Source organism: Abramis brama, assembly GCF_963993115.1.
Source record: "Abramis brama genome assembly, chromosome: 10".
NCBI lineage: Eukaryota > Metazoa > Chordata > Actinopteri > Cypriniformes > Leuciscidae > Abramis > Abramis brama.
The window spans coordinates 42,674,827-42,699,961 of record NC_139972.1 but is presented as its reverse complement, the minus strand read 5'-3'; the positions used below and the strand labels follow the sequence as shown (position 1 = coordinate 42,699,961).

General features: G+C 42.1%; 1 protein-coding gene across 1 annotated transcript in view; it reads left to right on the top strand.

Annotated features, from left to right (window-relative positions):
* Positions 1-8,477: 8,477 nt before the first annotated feature.
* igsf10 (immunoglobulin superfamily, member 10) overlaps positions 8,478-25,135 on the top strand; it is a 56,927-nt gene continuing 40,269 nt past the window's right edge. Inside the window, exons 1-3 of the mRNA XM_084127629.1 lie at positions 8,478-8,668; positions 9,328-9,593; positions 9,698-9,827. Coding sequence (XP_083983755.1) covers positions 9,391-9,593; positions 9,698-9,827 — 333 coding nt within the window. The 5' untranslated portion in view covers positions 8,478-8,668; positions 9,328-9,390. The remainder of the gene's footprint in view (positions 8,669-9,327; positions 9,594-9,697; positions 9,828-25,135) is intronic.

The following is a 25,135-nucleotide window of genomic DNA, read 5'->3' as shown; positions in this document are numbered from 1 at the left end:
AAACTCTGACACTCGTCACCAAAGACAAATTTGTAGAAAGGCTGAACGCAGATGGAAACGGGACAGGCTACTTGTCTTATTCCAAATGTTCAAAGACTCTCTAACGTCATACCAGAATGCTGCTAAGTCTGCGGAAGCTGCTTATTTTTCTTACTTAATTGAATCCAATCACTCTAACCCAAAAGTTCTGTTTTCAGTTGTTCAGTCTGTTGTAAATCCATCTGTTATAACACATTTCCTGTTGCCTCAGATGCTCTATGTGAAGACTTCCAAAGATTTTTTATTAACAAAATCACTAATTTAAGACTTGGGTGGGTCTAAAAGCTTCTGTTCTGACATGGTTTCAGTCATACCTGTCTGACAGAAAGTATTTAGTAAAGATGGGTAATTTCTCCAGCTCCATGGCACCTCTGACCTGTCGTCTTACACAGGGCTCTATTTTGGCTCCTTCTCTTTTTTCTCTACATGCTACCTCTGGGCGCTATTCTAAGGAAACATAGTGTATCATTTCATTTTTCCACAGACGACACCCAAATTTATATTCCAATCAAGAGAAACAACCCTGTAATGACTAATTCTCTTCTGCTATGCTCAGAGGTTAAAGCATGGCTAGCCCAAAATTTCCTCTTTCTAAATGAAGACAAGACTGAGGTCATTGTTTTCTGCCCAAATGAAAATTCTCAGTGTATAAGCCCTGATTTGCAAGTCCTTATATTGCGGTATATCAAGTTTCAAATTGCTCGTCTTCAGTTAGTCCAAAATGCTGCGGTGTCCAAGATGTCTTCAGTTAGTCCACATCTCTCCGATTCTCAAATCTCTACACTGGCTGCCAGTTTGACAGAGAATAGATTTTAAAATTCTACTTTTTGTGTTTAAATCTCTACATAACTTAGCTCATGCCTATCTCTCTGAACTTGTTCATCCTTACACTCCATCCAGAAGCCTAAGATCCTACAACCAGGCTCTGCTGGTAGTCCCTCGCGTTAGACTCAAGCGTAGAGGGGAGTGTGCATTTGCGGTGGTAGGGCCACGACTGCCTCTACACCCTGCCTCTAGAGATTAGAACTTGAACTCAATATGTGGTGCATAGAAAAAAGACAGGTTTACAAAGGCAGCAAAAGAGAGTTGCCACTGATGTAATTGTTTAATTCCGCCATTTATGCTAATATCATTTCTGTGTTTTCACTGTTATATGGTAGGGGGCGCTATTAAACATCTTCTGAGAGTACTGAATCTCCTCATCAAAACACACATATGTAAGCAGATGCAATAACGTGATCATAAAACATTAAACAGCATATAAAGCAAAACTAACGTAACTGAATTAAATGTTGACCCAGGACGAGCTACAGGACTGATAAGCTTTGAGGGTGTTGATGGACTTGATCTACTCCATCTGTTTTTTCATCATCACTCTGAATCTGATCTGGATGTAGTCTTTGACAAAATGTTGTTAAATGTTTTTTTGTTTTTTTTTATGAAACGTACCCACATTCAAATGTTGATAAAAAAAAATAACTCATGAAGCTAGAATAAAATGGGATATGAGTTTTAAATCAGAGGGTCTGTTCTTTCTTTTGATATATTGAATCTAAAAAAGGGAGTTAGGAGCAACAGCTGTAACTATAAGCACAACTACATGCACATTTTGCACAAGAGGAGGAGGGCGAGAACACACTTCAATCCTCTGTCCCAGAGTGAAGACTACACCAGATGATATACACCAAAGAAAGGATTTTATAAAAAAATAAAATAAAATAAAAAAGGCCAGAACATGGGTTACTAGGGAGTAAGGCCTAAAATAACAAACAAAATAGCCCACTAACTAATTTTGGGAGGAGTCCTAATTAACCTAAGAACGGTTAAACAAAAGACATACACAACATAAACTTCCCTCAACTCCCTTGCTATACAAAAACAGGGACAAAAACAGTATTAAAAGAAAAAGGCACTCACCCCCTACAGCTTCCCTCACAACAGTAACTACTAAACAGGTTAACAAGAACAACATACCTTCTGCTTAATTTTTAGTTGAAGTGATATCAAGATCACTTAACACAGGTCACTGCTAATCTCAGTTAGCCACCACTAACTCACAACTACTGTCTCTGAATGTCAGAAGCAAACATATTTCACAACACAGTTCAATCTGGAGCAGGGGAGAAGTGCGTCTCACTGCTGCAAACACTGGACTGCCCCATTATACTCTCCATCTCAGGCACACTCACAAACCAGATACAGGTGCTGATGATTAGGACTGAGAGCAAGTAGAGAGAGAGAGAGAAAGAGAGACAGCAAGCAAATAGGAGAGAAGAAATTGTGATATCTAGGTTAAGATTGGGACATTGTTTATTAAATATTTAGGGGATTTAGTCTGTAAACCTATTTTCTGATTCACACTCTGGAGCAGAAGGTGGTGGAAATGCACCAATAAGCTGGATGCCAACCGCCATAAAATAGCAAGAAGAAGAAGAGACAGCAAGCCAACAAAAACACAGGGCACACAACCACGCCAATTAGCGATCTTAGCAATCTATCATTTGAATCACATGTCTTCAGAGTTCTTCTTCTTCAGAGGTGCCATCAGAATCTGGTCTGAGATGGTCAGAGAGGGTCTCACCTGAGAAGAGTCAGAGAGGGTCTCACCTTGATGGTCAGAGAGGGTCTCACCTGAGAAGAGTCAGAGAGGGTCTCACCTGAGATGGTCAGAGAGGGCCTCACCTGAGAAGAGTCAGAGAGGGTCTCACCTGAGAAGAGTCAGAGAGGGTCTCACCTGAGATGGTCAGAGAGGGTCTCACCTGAGAAGAGTCAGAGAGGGTCTCACCTGAGATAGTCAGAGAGGGTCTCACCTGAGATGGTCAGAGAGGGTCTCACCTGAGATGGACAGAGAGGGTCTCACCTGAGATGGTCAGAGAGGGTCTCACCTGAGATGGTCAGAGAGGGTCTCACCTGAGATGGACAGAGAGGGTCTCACCTGAGATGGTCAGAGAGGGTCTCACCTGAGATGGTCAGAGAGGGCCTCACCTGAGAAGAGTCAGAGAGGGTCTCACCTGAGATGGTCAGAGAGGGTCTCACCTGAGAAGAGTCAGAGAGGGTCTCACCTGAGATGGTCAGAGAGGGTCTCACCTGAGAAGAGACAGAGAGGGCCTCACCTGAGAAGAGTCAGAGAGGGTCCCACCTGAGATGGTCAGAGAGGGTCTCACCTGAGATGGTCAGAGAGGGTCTCACCTGAGAAGAGTCAGAGAGGGTCTCACCTGAGATGGTCAGAGAGGGTCTCACCTGAGATGGACAGAGAGGGTCTCACCTGAGATGGTCAGAGAGGCTCTCACCTGAGAAGAGTCAGAGAGGGTCTCACCTGAGAAGAGTCAGAGAGGGTCTCACCTGAGATGGTCAGAGAGGGTCTCACCTGAGAAGAGTCAGAGAGGGTCTCACCTGAGATGGTCAGATAGGGTCTCACTGAGAAGAGTCAGAGAGGGTCTCACCTGAGATGGTCAGATAGGGTCTCACTGAGAAGAGTCAGAGAGGGTCTCACCTGAGATGGTCAGAGAGGGTCTCACCTGAGAAGAGTCAGAGAGGGTCTCACCTGAGATGGTCAGAGAGGGTCTCACCTGAGAAGAGTCAGAGAGGGTCTCACCTGAGATGGTCAGAGAGGGACTCACCTGAGAAGAGTCAGAGAGGGTCTCACCTGAGAAGAGTCAGAGAGGGTCTCACCTGAGAAGAGTCAGAGAGGGTCTCACCTGAGAAGAGTCAGAGAGGGTCTCACCTGAGAAGAGTCAGAGAGGGTCTCACCTGAGATGGTCAGAGAGGGACTCACCTGAGAAGAGTCAGAGAGGGTCTCACCTGAGAAGAGTCAGAGAGGGTCTCACCTGAGATGGTCAGATAGGGTCTCACTGAGAAGAGTCAGAGAGGGTCTCACCTGAGAAGAGTCAGAGAGGGTCTCACCTGAGAAGAGACAGAGAGGGTCTCACCTGAGAAGAGTCAGAGAGGGTCTCACCTGAGATGGTCAGAGAGGGTCTCACCTGAGATGTTCAGAGAGGGTCTCACCTGAGATGGTCAGAGAGGGTCAGAGAGTCTTCTCAAAGGTTCCTGTAGCAGAGTGAGACAGACAATATGCATCATTCACTTGCAAACAATTATACATTTTCAAATACAACTTTAATTATTAAAAGATGGCATCAAATTTGGATTTTGCCTTTAACAAATGACATTTACTCTGATTCCTGATAAACAAAATAAAACTGTCTCACTATATTAGACATTTCAATAGAGCTTGGGAACTTTTCAAGCACTTGTTTACAAATGCTACTGATAAGGTACATCAGTATGAGATTTGTTTTCTCAAACATCATTCTCCAAGCACATTGGCTGAATCCTGCTACAGTTCAGTCTTGAGAATTGTCCATTGATCAGGGATCAACTCCACATCCACTCAAGCAGACAGTAGAAGAGGTTGGAAGTGACTGATGAGTTTGTTTCATCACCAAAATCTGAGAACAAAAGGGAAAACATTAATATAAAGTTAAGCAGTTGTCTTAAAACATAAAATGCGTAAAGATTTGTTCATTACATTTGAATTGCTAACCTGAACTCGTGTCTGCCTCTGGCCAGCACTGGAAACTGGTCAGCCGCATAGCCTGCAGGACACCACTGTTCACGTCACTAAATCTAGCAGTGATGCACCGGCAAACTCATAACAGGAGTGAATCGATTAGCTCATTCTTTGCCTTGTCATGCAGCCAATGGGCGTATGAAACGTCATCACGTAGCAATATGGCACAGTGTTCATGGGAAATGTAGGAAGTAAGCCCAAATCGCATGAATATCGGACACAAATCATATACTATCGTAATCGTATTTATTCTCCATTTTTAATGTGTAGAAATGTTTATTTTGATTTGTTTTTCACAGAGCTGTGAAGGAGGAAGTTTACTAGTAGTGAGAAGTTCGGATCATTTTACTGACTCTGAGCTTTGAATCTCGTTTATCAAAATAAACAAATCTTTTTTCGAGTCATTTCGTTAATTTCAGCAGAATGTATTTAAAATGTTACATGTTAGCCAAACTCCCCAAACACATCAAATGTTGATCGCATTTAAAATAAGAAAAAAAATGCAATGCAAGGAAAAGGCCAAATTATGAGAAACAGAAATTATTAATTCATTTATCTGGATCTTCAGGCCATGCAGTCTGTTAGTTTACCTCACCTCCCGATCTGAGTCATTCGGTCATCACGTGACAGCCCCTTATAGGCTGAGCTATGCAGTCGGAACTGGATAAAGAATTGATTAGTTCATCTTTTGAGTCTTCGGGTTTGAGTCATTTGTTCATCACGTGACAAAATAACGAAAGACTCAGAAGAATCAGACCCGAAGACTCGAGAGATGAACTAATAATTTCTCTTTCCAGTACAGACAGCACAGCCTCTATGGGACTGACGGAAAGAACGAAAGACTCGGACCCGAAGACTCGAGAGATGAACTAATCATTTCTGTTAACAGCATAGAACCTATAGGATGTTGCGCATACATGGTCAACACAAAATGAACAAATCACTCTCTGTCATGTAAAAGGTGTTAAAAGCTAAACTTTTTTTTTTTATAGTATTCCATTGTTGCGGGCCAAACATTGAATGAAAAGGATGTATTACTTTATTTATTAAAGTACAATAACATAGTTGCAAGGTTGTGAATGCATTTGTCAAGTATTTTTTGATGCATTCACCCCCAACCACGCCCCCACCCCTTAACCACACCTCCCCAAACCACGCCCCCGCCCATCAATCACACCCCCGTCCTCTTTTCTGAAAACTAAAATATGGTCACCCTAGATTATTGTCAACCATGAGCCCTGCAACAGATGGCATGACCCACACAGATACTCACAGATTTCTGAACATCATCAGTCGCATCTGGCAGTACATGAAGACACTAAAAACACTAAATTCATCGAACTATGGCAACTTCATGATGCTCAAAATGACCTGCAGATTGCTTTAAAGCCAAAGGATAGTCATAGAAGTTGTCATAAATAAATTAAATAAATAAACAGTCTTCATGGCATTTGTTTTACTTTACATCATGGCATCCATGTTCTCCTTGCTCTTTACTCCAGCAGACCTGGGACTACAGAGGATAAGTGGATACATGGATGACAGCATTTTTCTTAAAACTTTTGACAGTGTGCTGTAGTTTGCAAGTAGATTGTTCCAATAATCTTGGCCACTGATGAAAATATGACAATTAAAACAGAAATAGGCTACATCAGTTATTAAGAAATTGAAAATGGCTTTGATCTGGTTCGTTTAAAAACTGTACATTTATTGGCTTTGTGCAAACAATTATGTAATAGGCTAACCTATTTAGAGTCATGTTTTGTTATGTATATAAACAAGACATAATTTGATATGAAATTTCATAAAAATGTATTTAGTTGTTTGCTTAAACGTGCTGTAACAAAAAATCCATAGAAAAACGGATAATGAGGGTACAACGGGGCTAAAGGCTCCACGGGGAAAACACACGCCTTTGATTTTATTTTCCTCTAAACAATTTGATGCACACAAACTTGCCACAACACTTTTCAAAACTTTTCAAGATGCACATGGAAATTTGTCTGATCCGTGACGTGATAATGAGCAGCAGCGCAAAGTTGATTCTGTGTTAATTTGATCTAATATTTGATGAAATGTTGTAGATTTAAGTAGCAAATGAGAATCGATAAAATTATTAGACAAAGGTCTTGTTAATGATTTTCAGTTTTGTTTAAGGTGCAATTAAAGTAACAGTTTTTCAATAACGGAAGAATATGTAAAAGTATGGTATCTGAGGTAAAAGACACAATAATTAACATGATAATAAATACCTGACTGACTTTTCCATTTGTTGACATGACATGGTCAGATTCAGATAGTAAATATCATATATTACGTTGGGTGTCCATCTTAGAGATAATCACCATATTTAGGCAAGGCAAGGCAAGGCAAGTTTATTTATATAGCACATTTCATACACAATGGTAATTCAAAGTGCTTTACATACTATTAAAAATAATCAGAAGAAATAAGAATATACAAAACAGTTTAAAATAAAGAAACAAGAAAGAACAGTTTAGAATAAAGAACAGTTTAAAATAAAGAAACGAGAAAGAACTAAAAATAATTAAAACAGTTTAGAATAAAGACTAAAATAAGACACAGTATAAACAGTCGGACAAACAGTGACACAGTGCTCATTCATTAAATGCAAAGTTAAACAGATGTGTTTTGAGTCTGGATTTGAATGTGACTAATGTAGGAGCACATCTGATCTCCTCTGGAAGCTGGTTCCAGCTGCGGCTGGCATAATAGCTAAAAGCAGACTCTCCTTGCTTAGAGTAAACTCTTGGAACTTCTAGCTGATGTGATCCTAATGATCTGAGTAATCTGTTGGGTTTGTATTCCGTGAGCATATCTGCAATGTATTGAGGTCCTAGGCCATTGAATGATTTATATACTAGTAATAATACTTTAAAATCAATCCTATAAGTAACTGGCAGCCAGTGTAATGACCTGAGGACTGGTGTGATATGATCATATTTTCTGGTTCTGCTAAGAATCCTGGCTGCAGCGTTCTGTATGAGCTGCAAATGTCTTATGGTCTTTTTGGGAAGGCCAGTGAGGAGTCCATTACAATAATCCACCCTGCTGGTGATGAAAGCATGCACTAGTTTTTCTAAGTCTTGATTGGAAACAAAGCATCTAATTCTTGCAATATTTTTCAGATGATAGTATGCTGATTTAGTTATTGCTTTGACATGACTATTGAAACTAAGGTCTGACTCTAAAGACACACCAAGATTCTTGACCTGATTTTTAGTTGTTTGACCTTTAGAGTGAAGGTATGCGTTCACCTTGAGAACTTCATCTTTGTTTCCAAACACAATGATTTATAATGAAACCATCATATTTAAGAATATGACATTAATCATATCATAAAATAGCATTTATTGTTACTACTGTAAATCTATATTAAATTATTATGGGATCTCATTCAATGCTTTTTATTATATTTACTTTTTTAAATAATTTTGTTTCTGTATTTAATACATTTAATTTTATTTATAAAATATATTTTAATGACAGTAGCCTATATTTATTGAACAAAAAATTATTTTATCAAAATAAACAGAAATTAGTGCAAACTTTGCTAAAGTGATTGTTTTGAACAAGTATTAATTAAGACAATATATATAAAAAAAAAAATTCTTAAGGTGTGCCTTATTTAGCCCCGTTGTAGCTAAAACACCTGTAAAAAAAATGCATACGGAAAGTTCAGTCATATTAACACGGAACATAGGGCGGTATTTTTACGCACTTTTCTTCAAGTGAAGACATGAAGTGATGCATCTGTTCACAAATCATTGCTGTGATAGGCCTATGGCAGTTAATATCTGTCCATGAGGATGTTTTCCTTTTACTCCGTGTGAACCTCTCGCACTACAGACCGAGAGGAGGAGGTTTCAACCTCTCAGTTTATCTCAGTTTCTCTCTCAACGAAAGCTGACCTGATCACACTCGATGTTCTAAACCTGAGGGGACAAAGTGAAGGATACGACTGATGGATTATTAATTTCAGCATGCCATGTGGACAGTGTTTCATGCGAATATTTATCTAAATAGTCTGCGTATTAGGTAAGTGTGCTTCATGTACTCTTTCTGTGGTATTAATTAATTTATTGCTAATTCGTCGGAATCTCCGCAGTTAAATCGAGATGTTGCTTATGACACCTATTTTCAGAACGCGTCAAATACAATTTCTGTTTTCCTAGAAGTTTTGATGTGGTCATGACATATAGCCCAATTCATATAATAAGGCTTATAATAATATTCGCAAGAACATCTTCTATAATATTTAGCTACAATATCAGCATTCAAAACTGTAAAATTTTCCCTGTATTGTTATCATTATGATCACATATCATTGCTTCAACGTGCTCATTGTTTCGGCTGAACTGTATTGTCTTATAAATGTACATTTCTGCCATCTGGACATTACTGCGACAGACACCTCAGATAACAGATTTCGTAGAAACATAAACTGCTTTGAAATGGTGTATTGTGAATAAATGTGAACTGAATTAATAAACATGAAATAAATAATATTTTGATATATTATGAATATTACATTTTTAATGTTTAATAAACAAACTTGTTTAATGTTTCTTACGCACTATACTATTATAATTTAAAAAAAGGTATGCTTGAAATATCTAAAAGGTATTTTGCATGTAGAACTTTGTTAACGGCAGTGAATAGTACCGTAGAAATGATTAATTGTTTTCTTCTTACAGAAAGCTGATTAATGGCAGCTTGAGCTGGTCATAAATAGGGAAGAAACACAGCTCTTCTCCAGAATGCGTGGCCCAACAGCACCAGAGTCATGTTTGCTGTGGAGATTCCTGGTGCTGTTGTGTGTTTTGGCCGATATAACACACAGAAGCAGCGGCTGTCCCGAATCCTGTGCCTGTTACGCTCCATCAGAAGTGCACTGCACATTCAGATACCTGAGTCGAATACCCAGGGACATTCAGCCAGCTGTGGAACGGATTAACCTGGGGTAAAACATACCACAGTCAAACTAGCATGAAACTTTCTATAAATGTCATTGAAGGTCACAGCTTATTTAAGGCCGATTCCGACATATGTAATTTTGTGTTTCAGGTACAACAGTTTATCAACTCTTAAAGTGAACGACCTCTCTGGACTAAAAAACCTGGAACTATTAATGCTGCATAGTAACATTATCAAGATTGTTGAGGACAACACGTTCCATGACCTCACATCTCTGCAGGTAAAATATTGAACTCTCTACTTTGGAAGCAACATTATTAAAAGTTTCTGTATTTAAGGTATGCTATTTTTTTCTCCATATTAAAAAAATGATTAAGAGATAACAACTTCAGTCATATCACTGGTCTAAAAAAAGCTGTTTTATTAAACACAAGGGCTATTCATCCATATCATGTATGTCATGTTGAGATCACATGACCAGGCAAATTCTAATCACTTTATCTCTGTAACACCCCAATTTTCCATTGTGGAATAAATGATCACACACTGTGGACAGGGCATGTGTACGGAGGCATCTGGAAACTGAAAACATTTGCTGTGTGTGATGCTGCATCCACAACAACAGATGGCAGTATGTCACGGCTACTATACCAGCAGCATGAGTAAAATATTACTTAGTGCACTTTTATGAAAATACTTAACCCTTAAAGACCTAGAACAGTTGGGGAACCTGACTCACCTGTTATGGCAGCGCTCATTGTTTAGAGCAGAATAAGGTGGATACCGATTTTTTTTATCGCGCTGTTTCACACATCTTTCTACGGAGCCCCTGAGGGGACCTTTGCAAAAAAATAATAAGATACAATTTATACAAAACGAAATTCACTTTAAAGAAAGGCTTTCTACAAAACAAAACAGCTCGGTGCTCCGCAAAACAGCAGCCTGTTTTGCCGTTCATTATAGGTCATGGAAATTCATCTTTTTAGTCAGTGAAAGTCAGGGAATTTGACATTTGGTTTAGAGTGGGAACCCTGTTTTGGGGAACCTGACTCACCTGTTCTTTTCTTTGTTTTTCTAAACCATTATAGCAGTCAGCATCAGGTGCCATATATCATTTTAAACAAGTGTCAGTTCATTTAAATTAGAAATTGTACAGTTATTTTGTATTAGAATGGTTAATTTACCAGATTTAAGAAAGACGGCAGCAAACAAGTTTTGTTAACCAAGAAAGTTATACTTGGATATTCAAGATTTCCAGATGGAATTTTGTCTGCATGTAACAATCCCTAAGCAAGTTATAGCCATTTATTACAACATTATTTTAGGTTTATGATTTTCAGTGAAAATCTGGTGTTTTTTATTTACTGATAATGTAGATGTGTCCAAAAAAGTTCAGGAAGTAAAGTAAATAGAAAACATTGTTATATAATAATAGAACACTGAAGCAAAAGTGACTTTTTTTTCGTCTTGTGAATTTTCTTGTGAAAATACAAACAGTGCAAATGATTTTCATTTTTCACAAACTATAAGTAATATTTACAAATTTATAAATGTATCTGTTATTGTGTTTGTTTTCATGCATGCGCTCACGCAACTGCTTTCACTTTGCCTCAGTTCAAATTTCCAAAGAAAGATGCTAATTGGTGGTGCAAAAAAACAAAACCTATGTTTATTGGTTGAGTAGATGATAGTTTCAACCGATCTGGACACACGGGTGGGACTAAGCATCAACAATAGTTCCAGTTTGGCTCAGAGGAACAAACCGCATGGGTTTCTTTGACGAATCAATGCTGATCAAAACTTGATGACGCAATCACATTCACTACAGAGCCTCTGAATGTCCAAACGCGAAAAACTCAATACCAGATTCAGCCGTGAATCTCCTCTTTATCAGACTTTTTAAAGCATACAAATTGGATTAGCGGTCAAAAGTTATTAAACATTTAAGAACAATAGTTATTTTTAGCCGTGGACGGCTGTATCAGTCTTTAAGGGTTAACAGATCAAGTCAAGTCATCTTCATTTATATAGCGCTTTTAACAATGTAGATTGTTCCAAAGCGGCTTTACATTGATAATAGGAAATTAAAGTAACAGAGATTGTTTTGGCTTTATAGCAGCTCTAGAATAAAGTTATTTTCCAGCTAAAGTTTTTTTGATTGATTCACTTCCGTCGCAACGATCATTAGTTATTAACTTAGGGGCCGCTAACACAACACCGTTTTAACAGAAAACTCTTAAGTTCTTTCTGCGCAAGCTTTAAAAACGCAAACCTGTGAGAACGCCGATGGTGTGCACATGCGTATTACAAGTTCAGTTATAGGTATGCGTGTTTGATTATATAACCGGAATTATCCCGACAACGCTTTATCTGTAGAGAGGTAAAGGGAGGGGGAGGGAGTCCTTCACAGGAGAGAGACTAGTTGACACTTTAGGACTGCGTTGTCGTCGCGTCCAGGCGCAGGTCCTTCATCAGATCTGGATACAGCCTGGATCCAGCGGACTGCGGTAAACCTCGGGATAAACAGAGAGACTAATATTAGCGTAGACGCCATTCTTCTTATGATGTAACGAGTACATCAGGATTTATGGGAAGTGTTCCCAGTTCCAGCTGACCTAATCTATGCAGCCTAACATTGAATTATAGAAGTCTATAATGTGTTATGTGTATGCTAAGTCAAAGAGATGTTTTTTTAGTCTAGCTTTGAACTGACATAGTGTGTCTGTTTCCCGGACAATGTTAGGAAGACAGTTCCAAAGTTTTGGTGCTTAATAGGAATAGGATCGATTGCTCCTGTCTGCCTCGTTGCTGCTGCTGCTGCTGAGTTGGTTTGCGTCTGTAAGCTTTGTAAATCTTTCTGTTTTGAATCACTATTTACTTTCATTCCTTGTTGTTTATACTGCTAAATATAGCTTACTCAACATCACACATTAACCTGACATCGCTAGCTTCAATTTAAATTGTTTATGCTGGCACAACACGCTAGTAATTCGCTAGCCTGTTAGCATGCCATCCTTCATTTAGTTTTCTCTCGCGCCTTTTACGAGTCCATCAAACAACTTAGGTGAGTAGGATCAGTCAACAAACATGGTGAGTCATGTCATCTTCTCCTCTTATTGTCACTTGCACCTCATGTAACATGTTTAGCATATCCTTCTCTGTCAGCATAGGATTTACATGTGATAAATGCAGGGAGATAGTAAAGCTGACGGAGAAGATTTCAGAACTAGAGACACACATCCAAGCTTTAATCGTGGTTAATTGTAAGAGTGCAAGGGCTTTAGATACTGCTTTGGATGCAACTAGCTTAGTGAACTCTGTACATTGTTCAGTTCCGGCTGAAGTAGAGCCCGTGCAGCAGGGCAACTGGGTGACGATGAGGCGCTGTAGTCATGGGACAAAACACCGCTCTTCCGTTTCGATTACAACTTCAAACAGATTCTCCCCACTCAGTGAAATTGAGAATCGCTGAGAATCCTGTTGAATGTGCCCTAGTTATTGGCGATTCTATTAACACGGAACGTGAAAATAGAGACACCAGCCACCATAGTCACATGTTTGCCAGGAGCCAGAGCGCCTGACATCAAAGCAAATTTAAAAGTGCTGGCTTTAAAAGAAAAACTGTTTGATACTATTAATTAAATAGTGAATGCTAAAGACCTATATTTTTGTGAATTGGTAAATATTCAGGTGAATATTGTTTCGTGGCCACAAATTAATAATAGGCTACCTCAGCACGTTTTACTAATTTGTTCCTTCGTTTTACTATATTCTGGCAACGTTGTAATTCGTTAAATCAAAATGCGGTATGGAATTAGTTAAACGTGTCCATGATTTATTAAAATGAGGGAACAAATAAGTCGTTGTAACAACACATTATTTAGATCAGTGGACAGGGCGCATATAAGAACGAGCAGAGAGAGAGCGAGCCTCGGCCATGCGCGCACTCTCACCGCACCGTCTTCAAACAACACCAGCGCTGTATTGCTCTCTCTCCCTCGCGCATATCAAAGCAATTGACACGATAGTAAAAGGTTGGAAGACCGATTGTGTTTTATAGATCAGTAGTTTGTTCAAATAAAGTGTTTGATTAGTTAGCAAGTACATGTTCAGGAAATGCATAATACAAATTGTATGGGTTAATGTAAGTAACTTTAAACGACTCTGCACAAAGCTCTTTTGAAGCTGTCAAATGGTGTCGCTATTGGACACTTAATTGTGATTATTGCTGCTCTGAGGTTTCTTATAGGCTACTGTTGACGGCTTTATAATTTTTTTTTTTTTTTTTTTGAAGATGCATTACTCTTGCCTCGGAGAAAACAACACGTGAATAGTGACAATTGTGCATATAAATTACTACTTACAGGGCTTGAATTACAACCTGTGGGCAGTTTTTCTACATCCTTTTGTGAACATCATTTTACACTTGGTTGCTGCACAGCAGGTCATCTTAAAAGTGCCAAGCTACCAATCTCTGTATAACGGCCGTTGGAGCCCTCTGCTGGTAGGGAATCAAATCAGCTGGTAAGGCCGCTTGAACACTTCTGGTGGTTTCACTGCCTGCTGGCAATTTAGAACGTCATGAGCTATCCAGTCATTATATAGGCTGGCTGTCTAAGTGGTGTCTGCAAAATAATATAGAATTCATAGACAATTGGAAAAGTTTTTGGGGCAGACCTGCCCTCCGTCTCGTTCTCTCGGATGTACGTCATTGCTTACGATGCACGAGTGCCCACTACTGGCGGAAACTGCAATGGGATGAATTGGAACGTCCTAAGCCCTTGATCACTTGGAATCAGCTATGGAGTTTATTTATTATTTACATTTTTTCCCCTTTAAGAATTTGTTTAATGCAGCATCCAAATGTATATAGGTGTGTTTGGGTTGTTTTAAATTAAAAAAATATATAATTAATATATCATAGAGTTGTTTGTTGTGGTGGTGATTAGACAAGATATGTGGTGACGTCACAATCGTACTGCATTGTGGGACATATAGGTGCCTGAAGTGTACATTTGCAGTAGACTTGCTTCCTCTGTCAAAATCGAGGGAACGAGGGTCTGTCCATATAAACTTCCCTCGTCCACTTCACGAAGTGAAACGCACTTTAAAATGGCGGCAGGGATTCCCCCGAGGGGAAGTGCTTAGGGAAGTTCGCAAGTGCGTGTCTAAAAGTGGACTGGAACGCAGCCCTGACCTGTTGAAAAGAGAAAAGCTCCCACAAATCTCCTCTCCATCTCCCTGTCCTCCTGCTGAAGTCGATGACTGGGGAGACTCGGGTGATGGAATCAGTGTTAATGTTTCACGTATGACTGCACTGCATTCAGTCCTTGACTGCAGCATTAGCGTTTAGTGCTCTGCCTAAGCCTTAAATCTGGGATCTAAAAGTGTGGCCTTGGCCAACATCCTTAAGGATTCTACATCTCCCAAGCATTGTTTTATGTTTGTGATAAAGTTATTTGTAAGTTCAATTGCTGTCAGTGTGCTTTCACGAGTTCACACTTGCATATAATTAAGTAGAGTAAGGGTTATGCGTATTTGGCGTGCTGAGGCTCCGAGCTTGGAATTTGGCCCGAACCCAGAATACTTCCCCTGTTGTGATAAGAATAGTTAGGACTAAAAGTGAGGAGATGGGCAAGTCTGCTGTATATATGCCTCTTATCGTTAATGAGTTGATTACCTGAATGCGCTCCTCTCGTGTTAATCAAGTTAATTATCTGAACTTGCTTCTCCCGAACTTTGTTAATAAAACAATAGGTTACTATCGTAACCACGGTTCTCTGAAACATCGAGTGGAGAGATCCACCTATGGGAAGGGCATCCGTACCTGACCTCTGCAGAAGCATCCAATTGCACCAAGTCTGGCTAGACAGACAGAAGCGCGCAGCCAATGCCAGGTGAGGCCACCCCCCCTCACCTACGGGCATATAACAGCTGGGCGCGCTGCTATTCCTCAGTAAGTATATTCGCTTCTTGTGCGGCAAGCGGGGCAAAGCTGGTGGATCTCTCCACTCGATGTTTCAGAGAACCGGGGTTACGATAGTAACCTATTGTTCTCTTTCATCATCTCGTGTTCGAGATCCACCTATGGGAGAGACATAGACAGCTCCCCGATTGCCCAATACACTCACAGTGAGGTTCTGAAAGCCAGAGAAGGACGGTCACCTCGGGGAGGCGGTGCCTGACGCGTCCATTAATCATGAACCTGCAAAGGTGACGCCACACCTAACTGCTGTGGACAAGCAGGACATGAAACATGCATGAGACACATACATGATAGTAACCCCAACCCACCAAGACACAAACTATACCCAAGAAGGGAAGTAAATGTTTGGTGACAGGAATGAACATGGCCAGCCGGCCCATTCACTCTTATTGGTCTTTACCCAACAGGGTTACAGGGAAGAGCTAAGAAGACCCCACTCCTAAAACCCGAATGTGCTACCGAGGTTCTGGTGACATCCAGCCGGTAGTAACGCACAAAGGTATGAGGAGAAGCCCAACTGGCAGCGGAGCAGATGTCCTGCAGTGACACTCCCCTAAACAAAGCCCAAGAGGCGGCTAAGCCCCTTGTGGAATGAGCTCTGATGCCCCTTGGGGGCTGCACTCCCTTTGCTTCATAAGCCATAGTTATAGCGTCCACAACCTAATGTCAGAGGCGCAGCTTCGATATGGGACTCCCTCTGTGCAGGGGGGCCCATGAAACAAAGAGCTGGTCGCTCTTCCGGAAAGCGCTGGTCCTGGTCATATATGCCTGTAAAGCACGGACTGGACACAGAGCATTCAGCCTCTGATCCTCTAGAGAGGTAAAAGGTGGAGGGTGAAAAGCGGACAGCTCCAACACCTCCGAAGTGAACGCGGGGAAGCACTTCGGCATGAAGGCCGGGTTAGGCTTAAGGGAAACCTTATCTCCACTGAGGGAGAACTTAGTGCACGAGGGGTGAACCGAGAGTGCATGTAGCTCACTGACACGTTTAGCAGATGCCAAGGCCAAGAGCAAAGCCATCTTGAAGGACAGCAGCTTAAGGGAAATACTCCCCAGAGGCTCAAAAGGATGTTGAGACAGCGCTTCCAGCACCATGGAGAGGTCCCACTCCGGAACAGTTCTCCTGATGACTGGCAAAGAGCGGCGTGCACCCTTCATAAATCTGCAGATTAGAGGGTGCTGCCCGACAGTAGAGCCCTCAAAACCCACATGACAGGCTGAAATCGCAGCCAAGTAGACCTTAATGGTGGAAAAAGACCTCCCTTTTTCCATGAGGTCTTGAAGGAAACACAAAATATCAGGAACTGAGCACTGATAAGATGTGAGACCGCGCCCATCGCACCACCCTTCGAACACTTGCCACTTACAGCCATATAAGGGCCGCGTAGAAACGGCCCTGGCAGTCTGAATAGTGGCGACCACACGCGGCGAAAGCCCAAGTGCGTTCAGGTTCATCCTCTCACGGGCCAGGCCCAGAGAGCCACCCTGTCCGGGTGGGGGTGGTAAATCTCCCCGTTGGCTTGGGACAATAGGTCCGTGCGAACGGGAAGGCGCCACGGCTCGGCGTTATAACAGAGGAATTATCTCCGCCAGCCATGGTGCTTTGGGCCACCTGGGTTCTATCAGAATGAGAGACAGGCCCTGCTCTCTCACCCTGGCCAATGTGGGAATTATCAGGCACAGGGGAGGAAAAGCATACAGGAGCACTCTGGGCCATGGGTGGGCCAGTGCGTCTACCCCGAGGGGCGCGTCCATGTCCCTTAGAGAGAAGAACATAGGACAATGGTAGTTTTCGCGCGAGGCGAATAGATCTACGCTCGCCCGTCCGAATCTCATCCATAGCATTTCCACTATCTGCGGGTGAAGACGCCAATCCCCGTAGATTGGGTTTCCCCTTGATAGCAGATCCGCGCCTCTGTTCAGAATGCCCGGAACATGAGTTGCGCGTAACGACAGGAAAACCCGTCTGCTCCACACCAAAAGCTTGTAAGCTAGGGCGTAAAGTTTCGACGAGCGCATGCCGCCCTGACGGTTGATATAAGCCACAGCCGTGGTATTGTCGCACCGTACTAGAACGTGGGGTTCCCCGTGTGTAAAAGTCCTCGCTCTCCCAGTGGCGCAAGGCTGCCAAACAGGCACGTGTCACTGTTACCGAGCAGCAAAGGTCGCGAATCGGGCTGAAATGTAGTGACAAAACCCATTTCATGAACGCCCTCATCCTCAGGAGTCCCAACGGCACAACCTGGGTGGATGAAGCCATGAGACCCTGCAGCCTGAGACACGTGCGATATTGTACTTTCGCCCCTTCTCTGAACTGCGACAGACAGTTCATCAGAGAGCGAACGCGCTCTTGAGAGAGACGCGCTCGCATGGAGACCGAGTTCAACTCCAAGCCCAGAAAAATGACATTCTGACTGGGCGTGAAATTGCTCTTGCTCACATTCACTTGGAACCCGAGTGATGTGATGTGTGCGAGCACACGGCCGGTGTCCTGCAACACCTTCTCCTTTGATTCGGCTATGATGAGCCAATCGTCTATGTAATTCAGGATTCTCAGACCTGATATTCTCAGAGGTGCTAAGCCCGCCTCCGCGCACAGACAGAAAGACCGGGGACTCAAACTGAGTCCAAACGGAAGAACTGTGAATTCGTAACATATGCCCTGGTAGGCGAAACAAAGAAACTTCCTGTGCGGAGGATAGATGCTTATGTGAAAGAAAGCATCTTTCAGATCGACTGATGTGAACCAGTCGTTCTGTTTTATGGCACGGGCGAGTGCGCCTTGTGTCAGCATTCTGAAATTGTATTTCCTCAAATGTTTGTTCAACACTCGAAGGTCAAAGATAGGGCGGAGAGAGCCGCCTTTTTTCGGGACCAGAAAATAACGGGAATAAAAACCCTGGTTCATCAGATTGGGGGGTACCACCTGAATCGCTCCCTTGTTCAGGAGAGATGAAATCTCCCCTTTCAGAATGTGTGAGGCTTTCTCTTCCGTGTGAGAAAATAGAATGCCGTTGAAATGCGGGGGTTTTACTGCGAATTGCAATCTGTAACCCTGCATTACTGTACGCATCACCCACTCGGGAGCCGAAACGGTTCGCCAAGCCGCTTCGTGACTCGCGAGTGCTCCTGCTCGGGCCAGAGCGGAGCTGTGTGAGACCAACAGGTTTATTTGTGATGCAATGGCGCCATTTAGTGGGCACACTGGAGGCGACATGCAGGGGTTCGGAGGGATTTCCTCTCTCTGCGGTGAGATCAGGTTTTCTCTCCGAAACAAATTCATTCAATTCGTATTTTTTTGTGTTTTGTGTGTTTTGTGTTGGGCAAACACTGGGGCCGAAGCCTTTATTGAGACAGTGAGGGGAACAGAATGTGGGCAGTGTGGTGTCACTGTACTTAAACTTTCCCTCACAAAGGGCCCCCTGAACGTGGGGGGAAAACACACATTTCCTGAACACACGAGCTGGGCAGTCTCGACAGGTGGTGAGCTGACCCATCCGCGGGACCCCCTGGGTCTTTTGGACGGGGGTCCTAGAAGAGGAGGGGAGTCCGAAGGGCTCGCGGCCCATAAACATGGACTCGATGCCCCCATCGGCTGAACAACAGGCAGGCCGCTTGCGTTTCGAGTCGGTGGGGTTGGGATTCGCGGGCTTACCCCAGTGCTTGTTTGTAGGTGCTGGGTTATGTTCCCGTGGCGGTGGTTTGTTGCGGGGCTTTTCCTTGCCCTGATGAAACTGTCGTCCCGTGGCCGGTGGGTTAGGCAAACTCACAGGGGGCGCCTGGCGTGGGACCGCCTTCCTGGGAAGGCAAAGCTTGAAAGCCTCATCCTCCTTCTTCTTATCGTCACACCGTTGTTGCATCAGTGCGACGGCGGGGCCGAAGAGAGCCCGGCCGGGCTCCACCGGCGCGCCCGCGATGCGCCGCTTCTCGCTGTCAGGGAGTCCCGACAGGTTCAGCCAGAGCACGCGCTCTCCCACCACGGAAAGCGCCATGGATCGCCCACAAGCTTGGACAGCCTGCTGAGCGTTACGGAGGACGAGGTCGTTCACCGTAAGGATCTCCTTCCAGAGGGTCTCAGAAGGATTTCCCTTTTCCAACTGTTGCCCTAATTCCTCGAGGATCTCCGCCTGGTAGGCGGAGAGAAGCGAAGAAACATTAAGGGCCCTGACAGCCACGGCCGAGGACTTATAAGCTGCCTGGTGAACGGAGGCAGCAAAACGGTCCATCTTGTTAGGCAAGACCGGCTTAGGGGGCGAGCAGCCCGCCCTGAGCGGGGTTAAGGTGCCTGGCGATGGAAGGCTCAACGGCGGGAGGTTCGCCCATACCGTGCGCTGCCATGTCCTTAACCTCGAGTCGCTCCAATAATTTTTCATGTGCTTCGCGCACGCCGGGAGGATGGGGAAGAGTTGTTTCCTCGGGCCGGGAGGGGGTCCCAGAACTTTCCCATCATATACATCCCTCTCCTGGTCGGTGGCGCTCTGTGGTGCCGGCCATTCAATGTTGAGACGAGCGGCCGCTCGCTCACACACTTCCAGGAGGATGGCTTGAGGCAAAGCTGCGTGGGCGGTAGCCTGGGGAACACCAGAGGGCGGGATGGCCTCCACGTCCTCTGAAACCCCAAGAATGGCCGCATCCTCCTCTTCGCCAGAACCGGCCGGTTCGTGGGCGAGAGCGAGGTTGTCCCCGAAGATGTCCTCTTCGGGGAAGGCGGGATTGGGCTGGTCAGTCCAGTTTGCTTGCAGAGAAAAATCAATGTGGATACTATGAAGCCATTTGCGCATTTTGAGAGAGAGAGAGAAGACATGGTAACGCTGAATCACTACTGTTTGTGAAATAACGTCTTACAGAAAGTTTTAAACTTACTGATTTGCACTGATAATCTGTCTGGGTGCAACCTACATGCTATATAGTGCATAAATGTTCAGTACCATCAATGTTCAGTGTTGTAGAAAAACAAGTAAAGTCAGGATTTTAAAATGTTGATACTGACTTGGTACCGAAGTATTGGTTCTCATGACATCCCTACCTCCAGTGTTGGGAAAGTTCACTTTCTACATGAACTAGTTCAAAGTTCAGTTCACAAATTTTAAAATGAACTAGTTCAGTTCATAGTTCATATACTGAAAATTTTGAACTAAGTTCACAGTTCCAAAAATGAACTAGTTCATAGTTCTTTTTTTCCATGTTGTTGCAAGATATTATTTTTCAAAATGATTACCACAGCCCATATTTTATCAATTATTTTATCAGTTTTAACACTGAAGCTATGCGTCAGATTTTCCCATCCTCACCGACCTTGTCATAAAACTCGTTTAAATGATCATACAACGCCTCCTTGCTACTTTTTGTTTTGTTTTGAGACCCACTCATTGCGTCTGTCACGTGACAAATGAACGAAAGACTCGGAAGGTAAAGTAATTATTTATTTTCCCCGTAAACGATTTTTGACTGCATTATAATGATTTCTTAATTCAGAACATGATCAAGATTGCGTAGGTTGATGTGTTCGTGGAATTTGCCAGTTAATAGTATAACATTTAAAGCCCCTTAAATGAACGAAATGACTCGAAAAAAGATTTGTTCATTTTGATGAACGAGTTTGAACAAGAGAGTCAGTGGACACTGGTGGCTGGTATTGCAGGATTGGGTGTTTTTTCCGCTACATATTAAGGCCGGTTTACGGTGTGTTTTAGGTGGGTTTTCGCCTGGAAGGCTCTAGTCTATAGAAATCTGGCATCCTATTGAACGAAGTTAAACTGAGAGAGCGTGGCGTTCACAGACACCAGAATGAACGAGTTCACAGTAACGTTCATCAGGCAGTAATACGGTACGTTCAGTTCACATTTGCCCAAAATATGAACGAGTTCATGAACTATCATTCAATGAACGCGTTCAGGCACAACACTGCCTACCTCCAACACCTTCTCATCACTTTGTACCTTGAAGCAACCATGTCCTTCAGTCCATTCCTTGTAGGAAGCAAAAATACTGGGTTAAGCTTCTTCACAAACACCCTGAAGCTAATATAGCTGTGAAACCTTCATGATCATGTCCACTAGTGCCTGAATAATGTCCCTTTGCCTTGCTGAAATTAAAATAAGGGACTTAGTAATGTAATGTTTGCTGAGATGAGTCGGCCTCCGGGGTCAATGCGGGTTAGCCAGGTTGATGCTTTTTCTTCTAAATTCTTTCTGATCTGTGCCTTTAATTGACATTTGGTGCCATCAGGGATGAATCTCGGAATGAACCTGCAAGTTCACACACACACACACACTAGTCGTGGGGGAAAAAATCGATTCTGTTCAGTATCGCGATATTTTGCGCATCCAATTATATCGATACAGTAGCGCAAAGTATTGCAATATTTAATTAGGCTGTAAAAGTATCTGTTTTACTTTCGGGTTATAGGGCTGTGATAGTGGGAGTTTTTTACCACCGCGGTGATAATGGACCAACTAACTGCGGTGTTTGGGGGTATGTTTTGAGCATAAAAGTGCTTATTTGAGCTATTCCGTCAAAGAAACAACACACTAAAGCCTGTAAAGTATTAGAATAAATATCAGTAAATATTGTAAACTTAAATAATATAATAAAGTTAAATTATTATATCACGAAACAAAAATCACTCGCGATTCAAAATCAAGTGCTCCTAAAGGGTCTAATTTAGTCTTAGAAATGTGTAAAGAGTTCACCTTTGGAAGAAGGCCTCACAGCACTGGCTCCTGTAGGCATCTCTTCATCTGATGGTGGTCTGCGTCTCTTGGGTGGTGGCGGCATGTCATTCCTCTCGGTAGGAGGAAGTGCCACCTCTGCCAATGGTTCTATGGAAAATAATCAAAGTTCAACATTTTCAGAAAGATATACACTTTAAATGTACTATAGAATGCTGATAATACACAATTAATGTGTTATTTGTCACACTTATGCACTAATTATTTAAAATCAATAAAGTACAATAAACCCTAAACCTGTGCATTTGTTCATTATTGCAAGTATAATTGAACTACATCTTTCCAGCAGACATTTAATCAAACATAAGCTCAAGTAAACTGAGTATTTAACCATTTTATTTCATGTCTTAATCAAGTGACATGATTCGTTTTGTGCCAGAAGAGAGCGGATCAGCTAGTATTTTATGACAAATTTGTTTGTTACAACAATGTTTCTCTTATGAAATATCATTTTTATGGTAGTAAACTCCACAAAAAATATTCACTCCAGAATGAATGTTTAGTGTAAGACATGTTGAAGAATAGCTTGGAGGCATTTGATTCATTACACAATGAGCCGTTTGTTCAGCATACTGAAGCATCTTCTTTAATGTTGGCTATGATGTTAGAACAATGTTTTTGTCTGTCAGGTCTTCACAAGTTACGTGTCTGAAAACAATGAATAACTGCAAAATGTAGTAGTGCATTTTGACAGTAATACAAACCGTCAACAGTAGATGAACAGTGTCCCTCTTGTATGTTCCCGTCTTCCTCATCACAGTCAATAACTTTTTCTGTGGAAGTTCAAAGTACAGCTTAACAATGGTATATAAAGGATCATAAACACATGGTATATGAATAGATGGTAAACAGAAAATCAAACAAAAGTCAAATAAAATACCACACCATCAGGATCTATCCCAATTTCATCCAAGTTATTGCCATGGAACTCAGCTAATCTTCCTTGCTTAAGAGCCATATTAACTTTGCTGATCTTGGCAAGTTGCAGGGTCTTCTCAGGGAGTCGATTGAACTCACGATGGATTCTTATGTCGTGTCCATGAAAGTTTGCCAGCTGGTCCATCTCTGTGTCAGTCATATTCAGCACTGTTGAAAGGGTTGCGGCATGCTTTCGCAGTCTTGTAGATGTCAGTGACTTGGGACACTTTGCGTCACACGCCTTTGCAAAGCCATGGAGGCAGTCTGACCCTCGAAAATGTGTTATGGCTTCTGGTCTCGCAAACATATAGGGACTGTCTTTCAGAACCCCATAAGCCTCTCTCTGCTTAACAAGGAGTTCTAAGGCACATAGCATTTTTGGAGTCAGAAGAATTGGAACTGGTCGACCACGCTTTCCCCTTGTGAAGGGTCTGCAGAGTTGTTTTTTTTTTTTTTTTTTTTTTACTTTAGAGAGTGCCCAGTCCTTATGTGGATCAGAAGTGTCTCTTGATAGAAATGCAGACAAAGGCATGTTCGAAACCTCTCCTTCCCTGTGCCGGTTAAAGATAATCATCTGGGCTAGACACACCTTTGCCAGCTCCATCCAGGCTTTGGTAGAGGGACTTTCAGAGAGTCTTTTGAACCACTTGTCTTGCACTTGACTGAGATATGTATGCATTTTCTGGATGTCTTCAGTAAAGGGCATGATAGTGGGCACATTCCACTTTGCTTCACTGATGTTCCTAAATGCTGTAGCTGAGATCATCTCGTTCCACTTGTTCTCATGGACTTCTAGAAACTCACTGGCATTCTTAACAAGCTTTTTGTCATTTGAGATTAATCCCTGAGCTTTTAAGAGTTTGCTCACTTTAAAGGGATGGTTCAGAGTAAAATCAACCTAGGGTCCTTTGCACCATGACCTCGAGCCTCGAGTTTTTCTTTGCCTCTCTTCAAGATGGCGGAACTACATGGAAGCCTCCGTGGACCTACCCGTCCCATGTATATAAAGATAATAAATTCTTCGTTTACGAGGATAAGTCAGATCATTGGCATAGGTATTTGTACACCATTGAGGACATATTTATGAATAAAAATATTGATTTTAGATAATAAAATACCTAAAAAAACTACACATTGTCCCTTTAAAAATCACTAAATCATCACAAAGAGAGACAGTAGACCTAAATCTTTAGTGATGAATGTGAATGTAAAACCTAAAAAGTTCAGTGAAACACTGACCTAAAAAGTAACTTAACTTGTAGCTTTCTGAGATTTGGATATCATTTATTGGAATAGACATAAATTAGATTCATAGATTTCTTATAGGTTCAAATTATAATCTATTCAACCAACAATATGAGCTATTCTGTACACGGTGTGCTTTTGCAACATACTTGTGTTCTCCATGGGTAGTCTTCTCCTCCATAATCATAGGCAATTTCTTCTCCTTCTTTAATGTCATCCAGGGCAAACAGACAAAGGTGAGGCTTTCCATTGACATCAATTTTCTTCATCTTACAATTTGGATGTTTGTGGTCATCATTAACTATCCGCCCAAACTATCCATCTTCTCTTGAGGCATCAATACTTAAATATGAAATTATGAGAAAAGGATGAATACAAGTATTACAATATACCACCACAAATTAGTGTCTGTTTTACTATAGTTTAGCATAAGGAATATAGCTTTGGTGCAACTTGACTTCTTACCACCATGTTTTCCCTCGCTACTTGAAATCAAACATAAATGCAGCACAGGATGTGTGGTAACGTTTTCTTCTCTGCAGTTCTGCATCATTTATCATATCTCCCCTGTACTCAACAACAAAATCACCTTTGCAAAAGGCCCCCTTTGCAAATAGACCACGTCCTGCAAAATACAGAAAAAACATTTTAACATAAAAATAAATAAAATCTTATAGATAAAGGATGCCAAATACACAAAAAAAGACA